A 27,229-nucleotide genomic window follows, 5' to 3' on the forward strand; every position below is an offset into this window, starting at 1 on the left:
ACTCAGTAAAGTAACTTACTTTTGTGCCCCCTCCTTTAAGATGTTATAATTGTCAAAAATACGGGCATGTGGCTATGGTGTGTAAGGCTAAGAAACCATGTGCAAGATGTGGGGGGGAGCATGATTATGGCAAATGTGAAGGAGCAGGACCAAAATGCTGTAACTTCGGAGGGGATCATAGTGTTGCGTATGGAGGATGTGAGGTGAGAAAGAGAGTAATTGAGGTACAGAATGAGAGAGCTAAGAGAAATATAACATATGCAGAAGCGGTTAAAGTGTTTGATACAAGGAATAAAGAGAAGGAAAGAGAGAGGGATGTGCAAAAAGAGAGGAGAAGTGAGGAAACATCAGAGGTGGAAGATAGGATTACAGAATAGACAATGATTGTAAGTAAAGTTAGTTTCTTGTTGTTCATAGCTGAAGTAATTAATTGTACTGCACAAACTGAAAAGAAGACAGCTAAGATTCAAATTATAGTCAAGGCAGCAGAGAGATTTTTGGGAGTTAAGGACATAACATGGGTAATGGTTAGGGATGGGCTGATTAATGAGACACAGTCAAGCCAGGAAGCATGGTTTGGATAGGATGATTTTAATTTTACAATGGAATGCGAGAAGTCTTGTGGCTAATGGATTGGAGTTTAAAAGTGTTATTAATGAGATGGAAGTTAAACCGGATCTGATATGTATACAAGAGTCATGGCTTAAACCTAGATTTGATTTTGTTATTAAAGGATATGTGAGTGAGAGGAGAGACCGAGAGGAGGGTAATGGTGGAGGGTGTATTACTCTGATTAAGGAAGGAATGCAATATAGATCATTAGGCAAAGGTGTAGCACAAGAATATGTTGTAGTGGAGGTATGGGTGAATGGAAAAAAGTATGTAATAATAAACTTTTATAATCCTTGTAAGAAATTAGTGTTGAGTGAGTTAGAACAAATAGAGGGTCTTAATGAAGAAAGGGTAATTTGGTGTGGGGATTTTAATGCACAGAGTATGTTATGGGGAGGTTTAGTGACAGATTGTAATGGAGTGGTGTTGGAAGATGTGATAGATCGGAGGAATTTGGTATGTCTGAATGATGGGGGTAGTACTAGAGTAGATGTGGCTACAGGTAAAGAGTCTGTGCTAGATCTAACAATGGTGTCTGATTCAATTGCAGGGAGTGCTGAGTGGGAAATATTGCGACAAGATACTATTGGAAGTGATCACTATCCAATAATGATATATGTTAGTGTAAATGTGAGAGGAAGTAAGGTGAATCAAGGAAATATTGGTAGATGGAGGTTTGATAAAGCAAATTGGGAAGAATTCATGAGTCTGAGTGAAGAGGGATTAAAGAATATTATAATAGAATCAGATAGATCTGTAGAAGTGATAAGTGATGATATTGTTAATGCCATTCAAGGAGCAGCAAATAAATATATACCAAAAGGGAAAGGAGGTAGGAAGAATAAGATAGTTCCGTGGTGGAATGAAGAGTGTGCAAGTGCAATAAGAAGGAAAAGGAAAGCATTTAGGATAGTTAAGAAAACACATAATTTTCAAGATTTAATAGAGTATAGAAAAGCACAAGCTGAGGTAAGGAAGATTGTAAGGAAAACTAAGAAAGAGTATTGGATGGCTTATTGTGATGAAATAGGGAAGAATACACCAGTAGAGGAAGTATGGGGCATGATTAAGAAAATGAAAGGGACTCAAAAGAGTAATGGATATCCAGTTTTAAGTATGGAGGGAGAAATAGCTGTGGAGGATGGAGATAAAGTGGAAATGTTTTTAAAGGCATTTATTAAAGTAAATAGCTCAGAGAATTTGACAGAACAGAGTAAGAAAATGAGAGAGTTTGTGATGAAGGAATATTCTGAAATAAAGAAGAAAAAGGAGGCTGAAGATAATTTGTTAGATGTATCATATTCTATGAGTGAATTAAAGAATGCAGTAAGAAGAATGAAACAATCTACTACAGGAGGGGATGGAATTAGTTACTGTATGATGAAGCATTTTAGTGAAATTTCTTTGGAAGTGATTTTAACATTTTATAATAGAGTATGGATGGAAGGTATAATTCCCCAAAGTTGGAAGGAAGCATTAATTATACCTATTAAAAAGCCTGGGAAAGATCCAAGTAATCCTATAAATTATCGTCCAATAGCTTTAACTTCTCATTTATGTAAGGTAATGGAGAGAATGGTAACAGATAGATTGACTTATCATTTGGAAAAAATGAACTGGTTTTCTTCTTATCAAAGTGGGTTTAGGTGTGGTAGAGGGACTATGGATCCAATAGTATTATTAGACGATGAAATAAGAAAGGCATTTATAAATAAGGAAAGTGTAATTGCAGTTTTCTTTGATATAGAAAAGGCCTATGATATGTTGTTGAAAGAGGGGTTACTAATAAAGTTACAGAAGATGAGTATAAAAGGAAGAATGTATAATTGGATTAAAGAGTTTTTAATTGGAAGAAGTATTAGAGTAAAGGTGGGTGGAGCTATATCTTCAAGTGGAATAATTGATAATGGTACACCTCAGGGCAGTGTAATAAGTCCACTTTTATTTATTATTATGATAAATGATGTTTTTTCAAGGATTGATAGAAGTATGGGGAAATCATTGTTTGCTGATGATGGGGCTATCTGGTTTAGAGGAAAGAATATAGAGTATAACATAAAGAAAATGCAATGTGCGCTAAATGGAGTAGAAAAGTGGTCAGGGGAAAATGGTTTTAAGTTTTCAGTGGAAAAGACAAAAATAATAGTTTTTACTAAAATGAGGAGGAATATGGATGTTAAGTTAAAATTATACAAAAAAGAGTTAGAGCGTGTAAGTACAGTAAGATTTCTAGGAGTTTGGTTTGATACTAGATTAACTTGGAAAGAGCATATTGAGAAAATGGTCGGAAGATGTAAGCGAGTTGTCAATGTAATGAGATGTATTTCAGGTCAGGAATGGGGAGCAGATAGATTGGCTTTAAAAACTATATATATATCTATGATAAGATCTATAATGGATTATGGTTGTATTGTATATGGTTCTGCAAATAAATCTCATTTAGTTAAAATACAAAGAATTCAATCTCAAGCATTAAGAATTTGCTGCGGAGCATATCCAACTTCTCCAGTTTCGGCTCTTAAGGTAGAGATGGGTGAAATGCCTTTGCAGATAAGAAGACTGCAATTAATGGCATCTTATTGGGCAAATTTGAGAGGACAGAGAGAAGATCATCCAACAAGGAAAGTAATGAGTCCTAGTTGGGAACATGAGAAGAGAGAGCGTAATAGTTTTGGATGGAGTGTGGGGAAATTAGTTCGAGATATGAGATTGGAGGAGGTTGGATATGCTCCAATAATTCCTTTATCTCCAGTACCATTATGGGTTAAGCCCCAACCAGAAGTACATTTAAGTTTATTAGAAAAAAGACAAAAGGAAGGTTCATATGAAATAGAAGTATATAATGTAAGGGAGTATATTGGGTCAAGATATGGGGAATATATGCAAATTTTTACAGATGCTTCAAAGGATCCAAAAACTGATCATGTGGGTTCAGCATTCATTATTCCAAAGGTTAAAGTGTATAAGAATAAAAGGATATCAGATTGTTTATCGGTGTATACTGGAGAGATGTTTGCAATAATTATGGCAATAAGGTGGATTAGGGAAATTAAAATATCCAAGGCAGTAATATGTTCAGATTGTAGTTCAGTTCTAATAAGTTTGAAGGAGATGAAGTCAGAAACCAGACAGGATATGGTAATAGAGATAATTCAAGAATTATATTCAATCAAACAAGCTAGTTTAGAAGTACAGTTTTTGTGGGTTCCAGCACATATTGGGTTGAGAGGTAATGAGGAGGCTGATGCATTAGCAAAAAAGGCAATAGAAAGAGATATAGTAGATATACCGATTTTATTTAGTAGGTCAGAAATTAAGTCAATTATTAAAAAGAATATTCTGAAAATATGGCAGCAATATTGGGATAATGAAATAAAAGGTATACATATGCATCAAATAGAGCCAATAGTGGGTAAAGGAAGAGTATCAGGTAGGCGTAGGTATGAGGAGAATATGATTACAAGATTAAGATTGGGGCATACAAGATTGAATAGTACATTGCATTTAATAGGTAAGAGTCCAACAGATTTATGTGAGGCATGTGAAGTTAGTGAAACAGTTGAGCATGTAGTAATTCACTGTAGGAGATATAATGTTGAAAGGAAAGAGTTGAAGGAGGAATTAAATAATATAGGAGTTAAGTTTACAATTCAAAATGTATTAAAGTCAGATAGGAGTATAATAAATCTAATGGTAGAATATTTGGGAAATACTGGGTTAAATAAGCGCATTTAAATTAGGGTGTGTTTTTTTTTTTTTTTTTTTTTCTGTCATGGGGGCTGAGAGTGGATGGAGGAGCTGAACACGCAGCGCCGGATGAAACTCTATGAAGCCTCTGTGCGGGTAAATAAAGGGTGTTGTGTTGGTGAGAGGTTATAGTATAGGAAGTGTTAATGGTCCATTTCCAAGATAGGTGGCGGTAATGCACATATCTGTCTGCGATCCGCCGTAAAAAGTAAGAAGAAGAAGAAGGTTTTCATTGTGAGGAGGAGTAAACAGAATCTCTGGATCGAGTTCACAGTAGGAGGCGGTAATGCGCGAAACTGGTGCGATCCAAAAAAAGGGAAGAAGAAGAAGACGTCATTAGAATGCGCCGCGCTCCTGTATCTCCTGTGAAAGGTTTGTTTAAAGCGTTTAACGTGCAGAAACAGAAACTTAACATTTTTTCGAGTGACACAGAATCAATCTTTTATTATTTACTGTAACATTAATGCTTTATTTAAAAGTTATTAACGTTATTTGTGTGAGTAAAGCGCATCCACACACGAGTAACAAAATGCGAGTGTGATTTCACTATATCGTGAATCAGTTCATCATAAACATGTCTTCAGTCACTACAAAAACTGAACTCTTTAAACTCAATTGACTCGAGTCAAATGATTCACAAAGTGATTCGCTGACGTCACGTGCTGGTTAAACACAAGCGTGATTAATGAAAACTTAAACCAAGAGAAAATGTTTTCATTGAAGTGCAGTCTATTAAATGCGATCATCAAATCATTAGATATCAAATATAAACCATAACTACCTAAAGGTGAGCTTTCATTAGAAGGTGTGTTATTTTATTAATGGTGTAATTAATGGTGTAATGCAGATATTTAGTTTGGGTTTATTTATCAACTGTTACTCTCATCTTAAACAGAACTGAGTGTCCAACAAACTCCTGCTGACGAGACACTGTTATAAAGATGGCATTTATTAAAGAGGAGAGAGAAGACATGAATATTGAAGAATCTTACAGAGTCAAACCAGAAAATCATGAGGAACAAACGAAGAAGGCGTTAATTAAAGAGGAGAGCGAAGGCATCAGGATCGAAGAAGTATTCAGTCTGAAAGATAATGAGGAGCAAACAGGTCAGTTTCATTCTCAGAGCTGAACTCACTCATTTGATCCTCAAACATCCAGCTCTGCAGAAATCAGGGATATTGTGGGAGATGTCATATGAGCATCGTAATTAAAGGTTTTATTTGACATGGAGCGGGTCGACGCATGACCAGAGAAATACTTTTACATTTATGCATTTGACAGACGCTTTTATCCAAAGCGACTTACAGTGCATTTAGGATTTACATAACCCTATTTATACCAGTATGTGTGTTCTCTGGTAATTGAACCCATGTCCTTTTGTGCTGCTAATGCAATGCTCAACCATTGAGCTACAGGAAATACTAATGCTGCCTTCATTATAATGAGGCATCACACATTCACAAATCAGGAGTGTAAAACTCATTTTAGGCTGAGGGCCAGATCTAAGAAAATGTCCCCTGAATTACCTTGTTTTAAGCCCTAGTCTGCTCACAATTATGCATAATATTAAACATACTACAATATTACTTACAAAATCTAGGAAAACTTTTTTTCATAGATGATGCTATGTTATTTTAGGGGTGTGCAATATTGACACAAAATGGAATTAATAAATAAATAATGATCATGTTTTGAGTGTATTTTTGAGATATTTGGTTTAATGCTGTCGTGGATAAATAAATGACACTGAAGCTGCCAGAAGGAGATAAACAGACACACTGTGGCCAAAATGTAACATGCTTAATAAAAGCATCTTATGATTTCCATTCCCATGATCGATCGTTGTTTAAATTAACGATCAATTAATTGATTACTCCTTAACCCTAATGCTGCAAAATGCGTCTATTTCAGCGGGACGCAGTCGTATGACAGGATGTGCAAAACCCACTCAATAAAACAAGAGAAACCTTTCTCACCTGAATTAAAGTGAGTTTAGTTTGAATAAAATGCTAGTAGCAGGATTATAAAATGAATAGATGTGATTGAGTATTTGATAAAATGAAGAGAGTGCGCCATACATTTGAGATCATTTAACTGACCGCTGAACAAGCCTCTTTAAATGGTTTGGTGCTTGTTGTTGTATTTTAAAACACAATTGCAATGTTTTCAATGGACATTATGGCATTTAAAATATAAATATCTCATATGTTACTGTGGTGTCTGTGTCCTGCCATCGGTGCTGCTGGAAAACACACTGTTCGTCACATTAAACATTTTTATCAGAGTATTATGACCAGTACAGTATATATCCCAAGCTCGGAGCCCTTCCCCGGACAGCACGCCAAATACACATTATAATACTTCAGCTAATTATATGTAATTGTGAACTTGTGAAATTAGTAATTTTTGGCAACTGTTCATGTTTCAATCATTTTGTTCCTTAATTAACCAATGATTTAACTGAATTAAGGGAACAAATTAACAAATCGAACGAATTCTTAATTCATGAAAAAAATGAGATACTTTAAGGAAAATGCATAATTAAAGGTCCCATGATGTGGATTAGTGGATTATTTTCTTTTTTATAAAGTTTTTTTTTTATTTTTTATGTTTCCTGAGGTTTACTTGCGAATATGAGTCGCACCTAAGTATAAGTCGCATCAGTCCAAAAATACGTCATGACAAGGAATGACGCATTTATTTAGAACCAAGAACCAAGAGAAAACATTACTGTCTACAGCCGCGAGAGGAGCACTGAGCAGCACAGAGCGCCCTCTCGTGGCTGGAGACGGTAATGTTTTCAATGGGTTAATTTCTCTCGGGTCATGTCAAATTAATTTTGATAAGTCGCACCTGACTATAAGTCGCAGGACCAGCCAAACTATGAAAAAAAGTGTGACTTATAGTCCGGAAAATACGGTATATTGTTAGTATGATTTTTACATTTAAAATGTAGAAATAAAAGGCATTTTATATTCTGATTTTATCCCTCTTTCTTGAATGCTCAAATACTTTTATTAGTTTTTTTTTTTTTTTTACTATTACAGCTGTCGAGATTAACGAATTGTGGAAGTGTGTAACAAATGATCACAGGAACGAGAGATCCAAAAGCAGTGTGTTTAATGGGCAATCCAAAAATCAGTATCCAAACAGGCAAGAGGTCATAACCATGAAATCAGTCCAGAAACAAAACAAACAAGAAACTAGAAAACACAAGGAACGCAAGAAAACCGAGTGACGGAAAATAAGGACTCCATGAAACGGAATGAAAACAGACCGGTATATATGGTGTACGGGAAACAGGTCAATTTAGCTCAAAGGGAATCATTTAAGATTTTAAAGGGAATTTGAACAGAATCACTGTTTCACGGCTGATCACTGAGACGCCCTGCGATTCACTGAACGAGCCGTTTAACATCAAATCTGCGCTGGATATTAATATCCAAAGTATAGTGAAAACACTATCAATTAGCACAGTAACAAGATCGGCAGTTTAAGACATTAACTTGTAAGCACAAAACACAAGATACTTCTCTTTTCAATATGAATAAGGCTTTATTAGATAAATCTAAGACATATAAACTAATTTAACACATAAACGCACGCACTCACACATTCACACAAGTTGCAGGAAGATCGAAAGTTAGGGAAAGATGAGTTTAAGAGAATGGAAATATGGAATCCCAAGTTTACAGCAATACGTTAAATTGCATAGACATGAACAACCATCAATCACTTAATTAACCCTCGCATTGAGTTCCTCAATGAGGTTAAAATTATATTAGATACACCAGTACAACTGTCTGGAGGTACTACTTGCGTCTCCTGTGTAAAGTTGACGTTGAAATGGGGTTCCCCCGATGTCGCTGATTGGCTGGAAGTTCAGTAGTCGTTGAAGTGTCGTCTTGGGAAGCCCGTGGTTGGGCGTTGGCTGAAGACGCGGAGTTGTGTGTGGCTGGTTGAAGTTGAACGGGCAGTCGAGGTCCGACACGGCGTTACAAAACTTAACCCTCTGGAGTCTAAGGGTATTTTTGGGGCCTGGAGAAGTTTTGTCATGCCTTGACATTTGTGCTTTTTTCAGTTTCTTATAAATATCTAAATGGGTAAAGTCTAATCTCACTGTAATCAGCACAAACTGGGCTGTAATAATATGTGAAATGCATGTATGTACATGATTGTGTTTTTGAGAAAAAAAATATTATGCGTGTTTAGTGAAAAACTAAAAATGTTAAAACGCTTGAATAAGGCAATAAAACACATAAAGAACAATGGTTCCCGGGATTTTTGAGAACGGGAGCTTGTAGCCTAGAATTTTTCTTTCTAAATGATGTGAAAATCATCTTGTTTACTCACTCACAGAAAACAATATATTGATTTAAATTTTCTAAGACACTTTTTGTTGGTAAAAGTCATATGCGAGTAGGCGTCAACTACCATGAATATCATTGTGATTTACACCTGAGAAGACAAAGACCTGCATAATGAGCTGCATAATGAGCTGCATAATGAGCTGCATAATGAGCAGCATAATGAGCTGCATAATGAGCCTCTCAGTCATCTGTGCCACTGAGAGGGAAGAGTTACAAGAGAGAATGTGAGAACAAAATAAATCTATATAATTTTATGTTTGTAGTTTATTAAGAATATATTTAATTATCCCACAACATAATTTAATATCCACTTGGGGGTGCAGTTAAACAGTTTATTAGAAACAATCAAAGCTGACTTTCAAACAAATTGTTTGGCATCCTTACTCCAGTCACACAATCCTTCAGAAATCCTTTTAACAATCTTATTTTCTACAAAAAAAAAAAACGTTTGTTGTTATTATTATCATCATTATTATTAATGTTGAAAAGAGCTGAGAATATTTTTCTGGGTTTTTAGGGGGAATAAATGGAAAGAAAAGCATTGTTTTTACATTTGTTACAGTTATCTATTTGTTACATTTATATTATTTACATCAAGCTTTCGAATGGTAAAGTGTTGTATATTGTTATTGAAACTTCATAATGTTTCACTTGATTATACATTTAGTCAGGAATTATAGTTTGGAAAAAGTCTAACTAGTAAAACGTTTACACGTTATGTGAAAACTAGTACAAGTATATAAATAAATAAAAAGAGACTTACTCATGTTTATGATCTCTGGTGAATAAAGTGCTTCGTTCTTTTTTTCTGAGGAAATCCATTTCTCAAATCCTCAACCACATCACATCTTTTTGGGGTGAATTATGTGTTATTCCTCTCATCGCGAAGCAAACCGTAAAATAATAAAAACTTTAACAGTCTGGCTGCTTTTTCTTCTGTTATGGGCGTATCAAGCCGCACGCTTCAGTTTGAATCTGAATAGCGCGTTCAGCGCGGGGGCGTGGTCACATTAGATATAATGAAGGGAGACGTGAAAAACAGACATCGCGTTGTTTTCATATGGATTACTTTATCACAGAATATCTGTTTTCGGCGGCACTTGTTTAGTTTAAAAATAGACATGTCAAGCTTTCTATAGATATCTCTCTCATGTATTTTCGTTGAGTATTCACGGAGTTACAGTTCATTTAAATGACGTGTTTGTAAAAGAAGATCAGCGCAGACAAAGGCTGCAGACAGCACACCTTGTTTGTTATCTTTATTTTATAAGTGCACAAAGTTTTGTTGTTATTATGTCTGTATCCAAAAAAAAGTAGACCCTTTACAGATTCGATCGATGTATTGCTCTTATCTGTACGATTAAAACTGAAAGTGTAATTTAAGTTCTTTTCGGGGTTATCAGGAGAAAATGACTCAAAACGCGTATCCGCGTTAATCGACTTGATAGGGTTAACTCAGAACACGAAACTCTCAAACGGAAAAGAAAAGAAGTAAAGTTTGACGAGACTAGGTGGTGTTTCTCCTCATCGTGGCTAAGTAGCAGCAGGCGTGCAGGCCGAAGCACGCTGGAACCGCGCTCAAAGAACAGTGATGACAAACAGCATGGCTAAAAGCTAAAGCTAAGAAGCAAAGCTAAAAGCAAACTAAAAGCAGGCATGACTAATAGCAGAAGCTAAACGCTAGAGACTAAAAGCATACATGACTAATAGCAGAGCAAAGCTAGAAGCGAAAAGCCAGATTTTATGGTGTCCTGAGTATTTAAACTGGCCTGTTGGCCACACCTCAAATGTTGTCTTGACCAATCAGATATTGTCTTGGCTCGGGCGTATCATAAATCATATGTTTTCTTACCAAGCATGTGGTCCGAATTTTCCCGCTCTTGCAGGGTCTAATTTTGGACATGATTCCTATAACAAGAATATGATACATTTGACAAATAACTGATTGTCAGGACTATTTCAAGCAAGCAGATTCGATTACATAGATACTAGACATGAATATGTATCCTTAAGCTATCCCATTGTTAGGGGAATTTACAGTTATAACTCAAGGACCAGGTGTTGTCGCAATGAAGACCAGGAGCCAGAGATGAGTTCAATTAATAATAATAATTTTACTTGAAGAGAATAGTTTGCAGTTTCATAAGCAGAAGTCAGCTTCAACACTCTCGAAGGAGTTTGCAGGCCGCTCTGACGTACAATACAAAATCAACCACAGTTATACTCCAGACAGAAGACTGAGTTGTGTCAAAGCGCTGGTCAGCAGCAATCTGATTGGTTCCAAAACCTAGATAAACTTAGACAATCTTTACATATGGGCATAAACATCTTCAGCATATCTCTAATGATCGTAGCAGGCGTCAGCACGGGTGAAGAAGACACCTCATTTCAAGTCCAGAGGTCAGCAATGTCAGCAGAAACTCTTCAGCGTACCGAACATAGGTGCTGGCACACACACGTACACACAAAGCCCATATCTACCATTCAAGGTCCTCTAGCACTGGCAAGTCTCTTATCCCTACGGTTGAATACACACACATAGTAGGCTGACATTAATCTTGAGGAATAGAAATACAGGATAGAACAGACTCTTAATATCTATTATTCATTTAGACATGTATCAGTGTTACATGTTTTTCGTCCCTCGCAGCGCACGTAGTGAAGGCCTCCCTCTGACCCTTTTAGCTGACCCTGTGACCCTAGGAGAAAGGATACACTCACATATGTTCCTGTCCGTTGACTCTAAACACTTCTAAAAAGAAAACACAAAACCTGTGTAAGCATGCATCTATCTATACAGTTATATAGATGGCCTTTTCCTTTTCTAGTTAAATCATACAACAATCTTGGAGGTTAAATACGGATCAATAACTTGATTAATAATTACACAATATTAATGAGATAATATATATTGAAGAAAGGATATGATTAGCGGCATCCACTCGATCCTCTCCTTCACCATAGTTATTAAAAGACATACACAGTAAGTGATTATAACATGATAGTCAAATGTGTGGGTTACACATAAATGAATATGGAGTGAAGCGATGGACTGATATTCATTTAGAAGTTTTGGAGTTCATTTTGGTCCATATATATGTACAAAAGACAGTTTCTTTGTCATTCTCTTGACAAAGATTTCTGTGGAGACCAGAGGTTCAAAGCCCTTAGGAATTTCAGTCTGGTTCTGCTGGGTGGGGGAAGTGCTTAAGGATATGGTGTATAACTCTCATGGGTTTACATGTGATGTCCAGCGTTGCATTTCAATTCATTTCGCCAAATTTGACAATCTCTTGTCAATAATTGTTCTAGTGGTGTTAATGTTGAAAGCTGTTCTGTGAAAGAGTTGGTTGGTTGGTTATCTTGCTTGGGACTTGTGGCACCGAATGTTTTATGACTTCCTGTTGCCTTACTGAGGAATTCAGCTCGTGTTTCAGCCACAGCCCTGATCGACTCTTTAATTTGTCTGGTTCGAGTCATTCCTGCTACATATCCCCCTTTCGATCGGCGAGGTGTTTAGCTGAAGACATCGTCGATCGCTGGAGAAACAAAGGCAGAAGAAGCAGGCATCAGGTTATTTAGGTACACGTGGTTAAGTTCAATTAGTCAATGTAGTTTAGGACATTGAGGATAGTTTAGATCGTTTTGGAAATAGTAGTTTTATTTTGATTTTTATTTGTAGTTTTTTATTTTGACTATTGAGCTAGGATGTCAGGTGCAGCTAGTGTGTCGTGAACCTTAACTTAGTGTCAGGTGTTCTACCTATTGTGAGGATGGCTGCACGTTTCTTCATGGTGGGTATTTGTAACTTTGTTACGCTAAAAGTTGGATATTCTACCTGTGGGAAGAATATGTTTGTTGAATGTGTTATCAGTAGATGTTGTTACCTCTGGGTGTAGGTATTGTTGTGTGTGTTAACGGTGTAGTGTATGTGTGGTCAGATCTGTTCAAGTCTGTGTTGTCTCCCCCCTTTTTCTAGCATGTCACTGAAGACTGGCTCTCTGCGTCCTTGGCTTGGATGAGGGCGTGTCCATGGTCTAATGAGGGTCAGAAGTTCTTTAGCAGACAGTCGGAGGCATTCTGGCATGGCTGTGTGAAGCTGGGTTGCAAAGCTTTGTCTCCTATGTTGCATTCTTCTTGTGGGGCCTTCTGGCTGTAGCAGACTTTCTGACCTTCTGTGCTCTGGTGGTTGCTGTAGCACAGACAGGGAATGTGGTTCTTGGAGTTGGAGTTCATTTCACAGTTTGTTAGTGACTGTGTTAGGTGACTGAGGTGATGTCCTTTAGTACCTCAGATTTTTCATCAACAGTTGGCCATGAAAGGCTTGTTCGTTCTGGGTCGTTGTTGAACAGGTGCTTGTCGTCTCTGATGTGGTGCATCAGGTGATCACCGGCCGTCAGTTCTGTCGCTGGTCAAAGCGAGCAAGACTCAACTTTGTGGTCATATGCATGTAAAGGTCTTGAAGGAACTCTCTCAGTTGTTTCATGACTTGTTCCATGTCTTCTGATGGTAAGCTGTCACGTTCTTGTGCATACTCAGCACTGTGCGTGTCTGAGAGGTGCTGAGGTGGGTTTTGTTGTCGTTTACCCACCCGTGTTGCTCTTGGATGAGTCAGGTGATTACCTTTGGATATCTGGTTAGGTTTCCAGATGTTCTTATCCTTTTGGTTTCTTGAGAAGCGTGGCTGGTCCCATGGATTTTTCCAGCAGCTGGGCTGAAAACGGTCTTGGATATGGGTGTCACGTTCTCTGTGCTCTTGATGGAAGCCTCTGGCGTTGTGATGCCACTGGGTGTCGTCCAGTGCAAGGCTTGAGTCTTTGTTGACAGAGTTCAAGAGTGTGGAGGTTCTGTTACCTTTCTTTGAGGCCATCTTCTGCTTGTTATAGGCCTTCTGTGTGAGGTCACGCAACTGTTGGATGGTCATGGAGTTCGGACAGGCCATGATACCTAGATGGTTACTGACTCCAGGGTGCAGATTCTTTAGGAAGAGGCTTTTGAAGTTCACATCCTCTTCAAGGTCAGGTTGGTTGTGTGCACCAAAGTAGGCTTGTCGGAGTCGGTTGTAGTAAGCTTGTGGAGTCTCTTGTCGACCTTGTTTGGTTTTCAAGGCAGTTAACAGTCCATGTTCAGACTCTGGGTCTGTAAACTCTTGAATCAGGACCTCATGAAGTCGCTGGTAGTTTGACTTGGTTTGACTGGGCTGTCGATCTAGAAAGTTTCGTACCTCGGGACTGGACGTGGCTCTAAGGAGGTATAACCAGTCTCTGTCAGTCACATGAGGGCTCATTTCCAGATGAAATTCGATATCTCGCAGGGAAGCCTGGACGTCGTGGCCCTCTATGGAGTTCGGGTTGAACCTGCTGATGTTTGCAGACAGCTTGTTGAGGTCTTTGATGGTCATCCCGTGTGCAGCTCCAAGGTCTTGGACGGGAGGTTTTCTTTCGTTGGCAGAAAAGGGTTGTGTGGCGAAGGCAGGTGAGGTTTTGGGTTGTGGCCCTTCGCTCCTTTCGTCATATGCCAGTTCTTGGACGTGGGACTCTGCTCTGCTCAGCAGTGATGAGGCTAAGAGATGTTTCTCTTTTCTTGGCTCTTGTTTCTGCTCGTAAGCATATTGGAGTTCTTTTTTGACCATGAAGAGCTCATCGTTGGTATCGTCTAGTTGTTGGGTCAGATTGTCCATTTCAGTTCTGTACCTTTCAAGGTGGTCTTTCAAAGCACTGATTTCAGAATTCTTGTTTCTGATGTCTAGCTTGGCTTTCTCTAGTAGCTGTTTGGCATACTGGAGTCTGTTTACCAGGTCTTTCTGAGCAGCCGTTGCATGTTGCTGGTCGAGCTTAACATGTTCCGTTGTTTCCTGCTCCCTCTCGCTGGGTGCTTTGAGTTGATCTTGAACTTTCACTTCCAGCTTGTCTATGCGACGTTGAGCACGCATCAGCTCCTCTTGAAGATGGGTGAATGCTTGTCGCTCAGTTTCAGTTGGGTTGTAAAGGCATAGCTTAGGGAGCTCGTGATCTTGACTAGCTCCTCGTGGTTGTTGTTCTGGCTTGAATCTTGTGTCAGGAATCTTCTCAGGATTAGGATTATTATTAATAATAACAGTTCAAATGTCTTTGGAGTGAGGCTGTCTGTCATGCTTCTCAGCCAAGTGTTCACATCATCCCCATGGGCAATGGGGTCTGCAGTCTGCGGCATGTTGGCACGCTAGGGAGAAGAGGGACTGACACAGATCTGTGTGGAGTAAAAGCCTATGTGTTGTGGGACAACTAAGTGTTGTATCAGTGATTTGTGAACCACTAGTGAAGTGTGGTGATGACTGTGTTGGTCTCAGGGTGTCTAAGTAGACTAGAGATGCGAAGACTTTGTCACTCTAATGAGGAGGAGAAAAGAGAGAGAGGTGAAAAACAAATTAAATGACGAGCAAAATTTCTGTTTTTCAAATGAGGAAAATTAATTTTTCCCAATTAACTGTTATCAAGAAGTTTAACAATATTATTAAATCTCTTGTTTTGGACAAAAGAATTCAATAATAATGCTGATATCTCTTTCCTTAGTCTGACAGGATTGACATCGTACACCTTACAGTTGGACTGCTCATCAGGGAGGCTGCGAAGGCGACAGATGTTCAGCACGTATCTCTATTAAATTGATCTCAACGTTGGATGAGATGCTAAAACTTGGATTGCGTTTCCAAATGTAGGGAGGTTAGGAAGAACAAAGGAGAGGATGATTACAATCAAATTCATAAGGACGATTCATCGTCTTTGACACACGATTGTGTATTTAATTCACTTAGAATTGATTGATGGTTCTTACATGTCCTACAAATGTAAAAAGAGAAGAGGAAAGTAAAGGAGAGAAAGGACGGAGATGGTAAGTCTCAGTAGCGGTTATCTCAACTACAAGGAGAGCGTTGTTTTAGTTGCTGCACAACTAATCAAACAAAATAAACTTTAAGTGAAAGAGAGTTGTCTTTCTAATTTATTTGAACTCGTAGTGAGGGATAACAATGTCTCCTTTTAGGGCTCAGGTGTGTCGTTCTCAAGCTAGCGTAAAGATATGGTAAGTAAAAGTAAAATTAAAAAAAATAATAAATGGGCAAAATTTGCAAAAATGGAATTAAATAGAGGAAATGAATAAGTAAAACAATAGTGGTTAAGTGTATAACCAAAACAGGAAGGGGGTAAAACGCAATGCAAACGCAAAAGGTCTGAATAGCATATATTCAGATGGCTAATAAATAAATTAGGTAGAATAAGTTTACTTAAACTTTCAAAGTTTAAGGCTTATTCATTCCTACAATAATTAGGCCCAAAAGAGAATACTAGAAATAAAGGATCATATGAAATGATCTGAGAGGGAAATTTTGAATGATTCAAAATAAATTTAATGTTTCAATTAAATTTCAATTTGACAGGAATTGTGAGTCGGTATTTTCCTTTCTAGTAAAATGAAAATAAGTGGTATAGTGAGAAAAGAGAGCAATAAGAGAGAGAAAGAGACCAGCAAGTGTTAGTTAAGATGTTTAAAGGGTTAAATCACGTCAGCGTTGCACAAACACACACTATTTAACCACTGGATGTTAATGCTAACGGCTAACCTTTGAGGCTAGTGGTAAATACAACGGTTTCGTTAGCAACACCATGGAGTTTGTTCACACTAGCGTTCACACTAGCGTTCGCAGTGCAAAGTTGCTCCGGAAGTACGTTAAGGCTTCCATGTCACGGTCGTCACTGTGGCAACCAAAACACACTCGAGTGAATTAACATTAGCACATGAATCGTTGCATTGGACGTACAGCTAAACATGTAACATGAAATGTCGGCTCATTTCAACACTGTACAAATAACAACACCGCTTTTAGTTGGTTTTGCGATGTGGCACTTAAACTCTCAGTTCGTATAGAGTTAAATTTATCTTATTTCAAATAGCAGCTTCCTGCTGTAGTTAAGGGAACACAGTGATGGCAATCTGAATCTCCGTGCCAGTTTTTCTGGACACAAACACACAAGGTTTCCTTCGCTGTTGGAACACAGTTAAAACTTACTTGATCAAGCTTTTAAAACACTCCCATTCAAATTACTCTCGGACACACGCAGTGTTACGCGAGATTGCATTCACTTTGTGAACGGACACATACAGGCAAACATTATTCTCTAATGTTTCACTTAGGGGAGTCAAATATCAAATTTTATTCGGCAGTGGAACACGCACTGGTAATCAAACTATGAATACTGAGGCTTTGATACATAGATTGAGGAACACGCTCAAAACTATTCTTTATTCACAGATTTATTTCCCTTTGAATCACAGCAGTTTAGCTCCGTTCAGCGAACGGTGACTGAGATAGCTTTTGAGAGGCACTGGAACACGCAGTGAAATCAAATCAGCTATAAACAAGGCATTACACAAATGAGAAACACGCTCAATTTCTACCTTATTGTACGATCTCAGATGTTTACTTTTAAGTTCACTTACTGCTGTTAACAATGGAGAAGCGGACTCGAGTTGCAGTCTCCTCTAGTTGCTTTCATTCATTGAAGCGGGCGTGCGCTGCTTACGTCACGGGTCACACAAACACACACACACACACACACACACACACACACACACGTCTTGCTAGCTTCTCATCTTTCATCCGCAGCAAAATAAAAGATTAAATAACTTGGTTTATGCTCACAATTTAGGTTAAACTTTGTTGTCGTTGAAAGGGGTATCCCGATGTTGCTGATTGGCTGGAAGTTCAGTAGTCGTTGAAGTGTCGTCTTGGGAAGCCCGTGGTTGGGCGTTGGCTGAAGACGCGGAGTTGTGTGGCTGGTTGAAGTTGAACGGGCAGTCGAGGTCCGACACGGCGTTACAAAACTTAACTCAGAACACGAAACTCTCAAACGGAAAAGAAAAGAAGTAAAGTTTGACGAGACTAGGTGGTATTTCTTCTCATCGTGGCTAAGTAGCAGCAGGCGTGCAGGCCGAAGCACGCTGGAACCGCGCTCAAAGAACAGTGATGACAAACAGCATGGCTAAAAGCTAAAGCTAAGAAGCAAAGCTAAAAGCAAACTAAAAGCAGGCATGACTAATAGCAGAAGCTAAACGCTAGAGACTAAAAGCATACATGACTAATAGCAGAGCAAAGCTAGAAGCGAAAAGCCAGATTTTATGGTGTCCTGAGTATTTAAACTGGCATGTTGGCCACACCTCAAATGTTGTCTTGACCAATCAGATATTGTCTTGGCTCGGGCGTATCATAAATCATATGTTTTCTTACCAAGCATGTGGTCCGAATTTTCCCGCTCTTGCAGGGTCTAATTTTGGACATGGTTCCTATAACAAGAATATGATACATTTGACAAATAACTGATTGTCAGGACTATTTCAAGCAAGCAGATTCGATTACATAGATACTAGACATGAATATGTATCCTTAAGCTATCCCATAGTTATTAAAAGACATACACAATGAGTGATTATAACATGATAGTCAAATGTGTGGGTTACACATAAATGAATATGGAGTGAAGCGATGGACTGATATTCATTTAGAAGTCATTTTGGAGTTCATTTTGGTCCATATATATGTACAAAAGACAATTTCTTTGTCATTCTCTTGACAAAGATTTCTGTGGAGACCAGAGGTTCAAAGCCAGGGAAACACAGACCAGACACCATAACATTACCCCCTCCTCTACGGAGCAGCTACCAGATGCTCCACCTGAACACAAGAACAAACCAAGGAAAACAGAGACCAGGAGGGAGTTGGACTGTTGGAGGATAAGGGGGAGGGACGGAGGACCAGGTCCACAGAGGGAAACAGAGACAGGAAGTGCAAAAAAACAAAACCACAAGGAGACCAGGAGAGAGGAGGACTGGTGGAGGACCAGGGGGAGGGACGGAGGGCCAGGTCCATAGAGGAAAACAGAGAGAAAAAAAAATAACAAAACAACAACAAAACACAAGGCCAGGAGGGAACAGAAAGTTCAGGGACCCAGGGCCGAGCCGACAGGGCAGGAATCCAGGGTGGAGCAGGTGGAACTGGAGCCGTGCGGTCGAGACAGAAGCCACCAGGGCGGCGCAGAAGACCACCACAACCGTGCGGTCGAGACAGGAGCCCACCAGGGCAGCGCCAAAGACCACCACAGTGGGATCGATGGCACAGGAGAGCAAGTCTGGTTAGGTAAGCCTGAAATAGAGAACATGAACAGGTTGAGGGTGGCCTCCGTGGCCCTGAGGAGATGGTAGATGGTCTCCTTGGCCATGACAGGGCAAGCGGTGAGTTCCTGGATGGCCTCCGTGGCCACGACAGGATAGGTCGAGTGCTCAAGGAGTTCGGCTGAGACGTGACGAGGCTCTGGAAGTTCCGCAGAGACGTGGAGAGGCTCTGGTAGTTCAGCAGAGACGTGGAGAGGCTCTGGTAGTTCAGCAGAGATGTGGGGAGGCTCTGGTAGTTCAGCAGAGACGTGGGGAGGCTCTGGTAGTTCAGCAGAGATGTGGAGAAGCTCTGGCAGTTCAGCATAGACGTGGAGAAGCTCTGGTAATTCAGCAGAGACGTGAAGAAACTCTGGTAGATCCATGGTGTTTTGACTGGATTCAGGAAGATCAACGGTGAATTGACTGCTCATGAAGAACAACGGTGACTTGACTTTGCTCATGAAAATCATTGGTGACTTGACTTTGCTCATGAAGATCATTGGTGACTTGACTTTGCTCATGAAGATCAACGATGAGTTAACTTTGCTCATGAAGATCATTGGTGACTTGACTTTGCTCATGAAGATCATTGGTGACTTGACTTTGCTCATGAAAATCATTGGTGACTTGACTTTGCTCATGAAGATCATTGGTGACTTGACTTTGCTCATGAAGATCAACGATGAGTTAACTTTGCTCATGAAGATCATTGGTGACTTGACTTTGCTCATGAAGATCATTGGTGACTTGACTTTGCTCATGAAGATCAACGATGAGTTAACCTTGCTCATGAAGATCAACGATGAGTTAACTTTGCTCATGAAGATCAACGATGAGTTGACTTTGCTCATGAAGATCAACGGTGACTTGACTTTGCTCATGAAGATCAACGGTGACTTGCCTTTGCTCATGAAGATCAACGGTGACTTGCCCTTGCTCATGAAGATCAACGGTGACTTGCCCTTGCTCATGAAGATCAACGGTGACTTGCCCTTGCTCATGAAGATCAACGGTGACTTGCCCTTGCTCATGAAGATCAATGGTGACTTGCCCTTGCTCATGAAGATCAACGGTGACTTGCCCTTGCTCATGAAGATCAACGGTGACTTGCCCTTGCTCATGAAGATCAATGGTGACTTGCCCTTGCTCATAAAGATCAATGGTGACTTGCCCTTGCTCATGAAGAACACTGGTGACTTGACTTGACTCCTGAGGTCTAACTGTGGTAGTGCTTAACTCATGAGTGTTAAGGGTGACTTGACCTGACTCTGGAGGGTCAACGGGGACCTGACTCGACTCTGGAGGGTCACCGGGGACCTGACTCGACATCTTGTGCAGTGGTGTGGGCCGGCGGCCATCTTGCTCAGTGGTGCTGGGCTGGCGGTCTTCCTGTCTGGAGAACCCTTCCTGTCGGCCATCCCACCTGGAGAGACAGGTGTGGCTGGGGTATCCCACTGAGACTGATGTTGTAGGTACAGTATGAACCCCCAAAAATCAAAGATCTCCAGCTCATTAATTTCCCTTTCCGGCACAGGGTTGTCCAGACAGGCGTTGAAAAAGTCTTTCAAAGCCGCATCATTGTACCCCAATCCTAGCGCCAGGGTCCAGAATTCTTGTGCCACACCACCCACCTCATTCCCCTTTTGACGGAGGGTGGTTAATTTTAGGAATCTCCCCCTCCGCTTTTCCATGCTGGCTGGGGAACGGACACGAAATCCCACACCGCTGGATCTGGTTTGGATGGAGTCCTTCTGTAACGATTGATCACAGGAACGAGAAATCCAAAAGCAGTGTGTTTAATGGGCAATCCAAAAATCAGTATCCAAACAGGCAAGAGGTCATAACCATGAAATCAGTCCAGAAACAAAACAAACAAGAAACTAGAAAACACAAGGGATGCGAGAAAACCGGGCGATGGAAAATAGGGACTCCATGAAACAGAATGAAAACAGGCCGGTATATATGGACAGGTGATGACGATGAAAGTGAAGACAGCTGAGTGCAATTAACAGGTGTGCAATTAACCGTGAGGAAAGGACAAGGCTTTGTGGGAAATGTATTGCATGCAGTGGGGTGCCTATGGGGAAGTGAGACCACTAGTAGACACCCAGGGAAACACAGACCAGACACCGTGACAAAGTGTTGATTTATAGCATTATTTTTTAGATCTCTTCCCATTACATGAAAGGCTGCAGTGATGAGCATTGAGTAGAGAGAGTCTGTTTATCACATTTCGTCATTGCAACACGTTTTGTTTCACAAAATGCTTTCACCACAACTAACAGCAAACACAATATCAACATGAATACAGCAAGAGCTTCGCTGTGCAGCATAACAGTGTCATTGATTATAACGGCAGTTTGGGCAAGTGTGCAGATATACTTGATGTGTGATTGACAGCTCCGAACAATATAAAGGGAGCTTCTTTAATCGCTCTCTGTAGTGTAATCACAATTTAAATAACAGATTTGTTTCATGCTATGCTACTAAGAGAAACAATGTGAAGTTGATCGTTTAGTCACTGGCTTGATTCACTGAAACAGTATTAAACGATTTAGAAAGAAAGTGTGAACTTGAATAATTAGCTACACATCAGAAATCACTGATCACAGATCAGGCATTAATGAACACTGTTACACTGTTTGTGGTGGTGCTGTCGCATCTATATCGTAAAAGTCTGTTTGTAATGCTGACATTGAGACTGAATTAAATGTAAATGTTTGGGCGGGCAAAGCAGAGAAAGGGGAGTTAACCTTTCCTCTTATGTCGACATATAGGGAAGATTCCAGATCGGCCGTCTGATCTCTCGTTTTCTCAAAGGCAGAGCAGGACACCCAGGGCTTGGTTTACACCTATCAACATTTCTAGCCACTACACAGGCTAGAGAAACTCGTATTAATGTTAAAAAAACAAATTTTCATGTCATGGGACCTTTAAGATAATGGATTTATCGCCTGCTGCATAAATAGGTTCACTGAAATGAAAGGATAACGATGCGTATTCTGTTTGTTCGCTTTATTTTACAAGAGCACAAATCTTCTGTTTTTTATTGTGAATGCACAAATAAAAGTAAACCCTTTTGCGGACTATATCTTACTCCCAACAAGTTTTTCTTTGTTTTTTTTTGTTGTTGTTGTTTTTTTATGTCTCAGCTGTACAATCGTGTGGTGCCTCACGCACACACCCCACATATTTTAGCGATTCAAACTTACATCACAGTCTGTTCATTATCAAAATAAAATACAGTCAACCAAACATATAAAAGGTTACACTGGTAAGTTTAAATAGACTTTAGTATATCGATCCAGTCTGCTGTTATGCCAAGGACGTTTTTGCTCATGTGAAGGGGATGATCTTTTCTGTCTAATGCGTGTGAAGTACAAGCCTATTTTATTACATGATAAATAATATTTCAACATTCAAATCATTGCAAAGAAAGATTTGTATTTATGCTGAATGAGACGTGAGCAATAACCTCAAAATCTTTCCAAACCCGCGCTCGCTCAGTCTCGTCTGCACGCACACACGATATAATGCACTGTAATTGCAGGATTTTTAAAAACAAGTAGGCCTACCGGCACGCAAAAATTACAAATCTAACATTTTCCAGAACAGGATCCAGCAGGTCAAACTAAGTACTGTTCATAATACTTAGACAAAAATGATTAGTGTTTGATTAGGATTGGAGCTAAACTCTGCAGGAAAGGAGGTTTCAAGCATAGACATAATACATATCTAGACCCCTCATTGGCCGTTTTGATCTGTTGCTGCTATATATCAACACTTCCGCCATGCTTGTGAGGGCAAAACTGCCTTGATAAATGGCAGTAAATGGGGGAGCTGCAGGTTTGTTTTTTTGTTTTTTCTAGATCACGTTTACATTTATCAAGTGATTTCAATGATCTACATGCAGTTAAAAATAACTCTGCCTCCATTTATTTAGTTAGGTTTGGAAAATTATACATTTTCGTGAGAAATTGTAAATGCTCACACTTTTTTTGATTTTTTTTTGGTTTACAATTATTATTTTAATGTAGTATAACTGTGGCATATGCATTTAATTTGAATGTAGATTAAACTGAATTGTTTCATTGCTTTCTCTGTCTTCAGCCCCAACATTTAAAAAAAAAAAAAATTTGTGCTTCATGTCAGAACACAGCTCATTCCCTTTGAAATAAAGGAAGAAAATCGAAATAATACATCTTTAAACACTAATAAATTACCATCATTGAGAAAATTGAATATAACCAGCAAATACAAATCAAAAAGTAACACATTGGTAGTCTTTAACTTAACTATTTATTTTGATAGCACAATAGCCTACAGATAAACTGGATCCAGTAAAACTTACAGTGGTAAAAGATTATGCACTGATACAGTGCACAGTAAAAAAATATAGTAGAAGTGATGTTATACTGTATAAAAGTATATAAGTGATGTAATAGATTTATAAAAGCACAAATTATATGTATAATACCACAAAGGTCGTGGGTTGAATTCCCAGGGAACACACACATACTGATAAAATAAACGTACAGCCTGAATACACTGTAAGGTGTCAGCTAAATGCATAAATGTGAGCAAAGACACAAATAATGACACAAAACAAAAAAAGTGGATGTGAATTCCCAATTGTGTTTATTACATATGTATTTAGCTGTGATTATAAAACCTGACTTATAAAGACTATTTCTCCACCACTTCTCTCAAGATTTTCCTGTATTTTATTCATTAAATGAGTAAAATAATGTAAACGACTTGACGATGCTTGACATTTTGTTCTGAAATGCACATTACACACCCAACTGTGCAGAAAACACAAATCTTGAAATAGTTGTTTATATTTCCATATATGAATGGTTGGGGTGTGAGTGTGTGCAGTTTACATTGTACAACAAAATGTCAAAGTATAGTTGTTTATCACAGACCAGAATATGAGATTCTCCCCCTCAAAAAAAACTTTCTATTAATAAAAATTTATAATCATTATTACAACATCAAGAGCAATAATAAACAATGATTTTTTTTCATGATATTACAGCTTGACTCACTAATGAGTTCCTGAGTTAATCATTTCTAGAAGAAACTGGTTATATTTAAATATTTTACAAAAATGCCAGAAACATTAAATAAGGTTATTATATTAAATTATATCGTTATAAAAATCCTCCTGGAAGTCTATTCCGGGAAGAGAGAGAGAGGTTTGAATATGCTCTGGGTTGTAACCAGTACAAACACAACATTAGTGTGTGGAAGTATAGCCTTGTCTCTAGGAAATGCAGAAAACCACTTTCTTCAGCTTTCCTTAAGGCCTGTTTGCAGTTGGCTAAAAAGGAAAAAATACATATAATCAGTTCACAATTTTATGATAAGCTATGAAATCCTAATAATCAAGTCAGAATAAATGTAATCTTTGTAAATAAGTAACGATAGTGAAATTAAAAAGATGTTTTAAAAAGATGGGACAACTAGGACAGTGGCCTCCAGAGCAGGTTTAGACCTCTCTGGTACAGGATCAAGCATACATGTTGCAGATATTAATGCATTACGTTTTACATAAATGTTTTGATGTCTGATGTATTGTGCCATTAAATGGGGATAACTTTTGTTTGTTTTTTCACATTAGACCTAATGGCATTGAAAAAAGAGAAAGAAGTACTCTGTGACATTGAAGAGAAAGATCAATACGAAAATCAGCATTATTTCACAGCTGAAAAAAAATCTTTAAGGTGTTCACAGACGGACAAGATTTCCACACTGAAAAAATCTCATAAGACTGGAACAGTTAGAAGTGATTTCACTTGCTTTCGGTTTGGAAAGAGTTTCAATAAACAAGGAAGTCTAGAAAGGCATATAAAAATTCACACTGGAGAAAAGCCTTGCACCTGCAGGCAGTGTGGCGAGAGTTTTGCTCAATGTGTAAACCTTAAAGTCCACATGAGAATACACAATAAAGAGAGACCCTTCACTTGCCAACAGTGTGGAAAAAGATTCACTCATAAAGGAAGCTTTGACAGGCACATAAGAATTCATACCAGAGAAAAGCCTTACACCTGCAAACAGTGTGGAAAAAGTTTTTCTCAACATGGAAACCTTAAAGTCCACATGAGAATACACAATAAAGAGAGACCCTTCACTTGCCAACAGTGTGGAAAAAGATTCTGTTATCAAGGAAACCTTATCCACCACATGAGAAATCACACCGGAGAGAAGCCTTACACCTGCAAACAGTGTGGAAAAAGATTCTGTTATCAAGGAAACCTTAGCCACCACATGAGAAATCACACCGGAGAGAAGCCTTACACCTGCAAACAGTGTGGAAAAAGTTTCAATCATAAAGGAAGCTTAGACAGGCACATAAGAATTCATACCAGAGAAAAGCCTTACACCTGCCAGCAGTGTAGAAAAAGTTTTTCTCAACATGGAAACCTTGAAGTCCACATGAGAATACACAATGGAGAGAGTCCCTTCACTTGCCAACAGTGTGGAAAAAGTTTCAGCCAAAAAGGAAGCCTCAGCAACCACGTGAGAATTCACACTGGAGAGAAGCCTTACACCTGCCAACAGTGTGGACAAAGTTTCACTCATAAAGGAAGCCTTAACTGGCACATGACTGTTCACACTGGAGAGAAGCCTTACACGTGCCCTCAGTGTGGAAAGAGTTTTCATCAGCATGGAAACCTTCAAGTCCATATGAGAATTCACACTGGAGAGAAGCCTTACACCTGCCAACAGTGTGGAAGAAGTTTCACTCATAAAGGAAGCCTTAACTGGCACATGAGAATTCACACGAGAGAAAAGTCTTAGGGAGCTTTCACACCTGTGCCGTTGTTTCAGAACCTGGCATGTTTTCCCCCATAGCTCGGTTCGTTTGGGCATATGGGAACAAGGCACAAGTTTAAGTGATTGTAATATCTTTTTGTTGTTACTTTCATGCAGTTAATGTTTCTAAATTTATTTGACATGTTGATGTTTTTGTGGAATTCATCAGAATAATTGTAATTATTTTGTTTGAAGCAGTGTGCAGGTTTTGCCTCATTGTCGCCATCTCGGTTGGAAACCTGCAGTTATCAGCAGAATTTTCGTATGTCTGTGGTTTTTGATTCAGCAAGGCTCCTCAGCATGGATTAATCTAATGTTTCGAGGACTGTGTGTATACTTCAGCTACCACACCAGTGTGGATATTCACAGTACTCTGGTATTACAGATACTATGTTTTGGAAGTATCACTAAAATATGAAATTTCACTGGAAAATGTAATCTGAACAAGTAGCATGTCTGCCACTTTTGTTCTGACCATCTAAGAAAAAGAAGCATTACAATAAATCACACTACCAATGGTGATTAAATCTAACGATTGCTTTGCTCATGTCACATAAAACCATGCAAATTTTTATTGTAATACTTTGTTCTCAAATTGTTAATGTTAAAGACTTTAGCACTGCATGACTGTGTGTATTAGTGTCTGAAGTAGGGCTGAAATGATTCCTCGAGTAATTTGAGTAACTCGATTACAAAAAATGATCGAGGCAAATTCCTCTGCCTCGAAGCCTCTTTTAATTTATTTTAAATCTCACGTCAGGTTCTTTTGCAATTTTTTATTTTTTTTAATGTGACACAACGCGTTTACGTCACTCACAAAGCGGAAGGAGACACAAGCGCTGCGTCCGAGATCTCATACTGCAAGGAGTCAGCAGTGTGTTTATTTGAGGGCGCGAGCAAACGTAAAGAGAACATTGTGGCGTGTGTCCAGTGCGAGATAGAGCTGGCATACCACAACTAGGGCCGTATGATTCCCGCGATGCAGAAAACGCGGAGGGAATCGCGGAATCCAGTCATAAAAACAGAATTTACAGTTTAACACGGAATGGCACGGAATTTGCCAAATTTTGAATGAATTAATCGAAAATAGGTCATTGCACTTACATCAAATCACGATATGGACTAATATCTGTAAATATTAAGCCGGAACAGTCTATTTAAATATGAATCCTGCATGTTCTGTGTGTCTCTGTTAATGAATGGAGCAGAAGCGCGTCTGCCTTTATTAAACACACTGAAGCGCGCGTGACGCTCCGGGAATTTCAGCATCTGCTGTCTCACTAAATAAGACGTGAACACATGAACAACATCTCCAGAACTGCACTGACAGTGCAGCGTCACATCACATGCGCAGAACTGTAAAGGTACGTGAACCCGTCAAAATAAAAGTTCGGTTAAAGACTATTGTTCAGCAGAATGTACATAGCCTACTACAAAAAAAAAAATCTAACATTATTTTTTAAGGTTTAATCACACAATATTTCTTACATGTTTT

At 39.0% G+C, this 27,229-nt stretch overlaps 1 protein-coding gene across 1 annotated transcript; it reads left to right on the forward strand.

Moving 5' to 3' along the window:
- Positions 1-5,010: 5,010 nt before the first annotated feature.
- On the forward strand, positions 5,011-25,719 carry LOC132134045 (gastrula zinc finger protein XlCGF57.1-like). Its single transcript, XM_059546920.1, has 2 exons — positions 5,011-5,466; positions 24,539-25,719. Exons 1-2 carry the CDS (start codon positions 5,301-5,303, stop codon positions 25,717-25,719), a joined length of 1,347 nt encoding a protein of 448 aa, XP_059402903.1. The 5' UTR covers positions 5,011-5,300.
- The last annotated feature ends 1,510 nt before the right edge of the window (positions 25,720-27,229 follow it).

Source organism: Carassius carassius, unplaced genomic scaffold (genome assembly GCF_963082965.1).
Source record: "Carassius carassius unplaced genomic scaffold, fCarCar2.1 SCAFFOLD_141, whole genome shotgun sequence".
Classification (NCBI taxonomy): domain Eukaryota; kingdom Metazoa; phylum Chordata; class Actinopteri; order Cypriniformes; family Cyprinidae; genus Carassius; species Carassius carassius.

Excerpts from the sequence above, each read along its gene's own strand:
- LOC132134045 (XM_059546920.1), top strand. The coding sequence starts at position 5,301 with ATGGCATTTATTAAAGAGGAGAGAGAAGACATGAATATTGAAGAATCT. Across the intron at positions 5,467-24,538 it reads AGATAATGAGGAGCAAACAG|ACCTAATGGCATTGAAAAAA; the intron begins GTCAGTTTCATT and ends TTTTCACATTAG.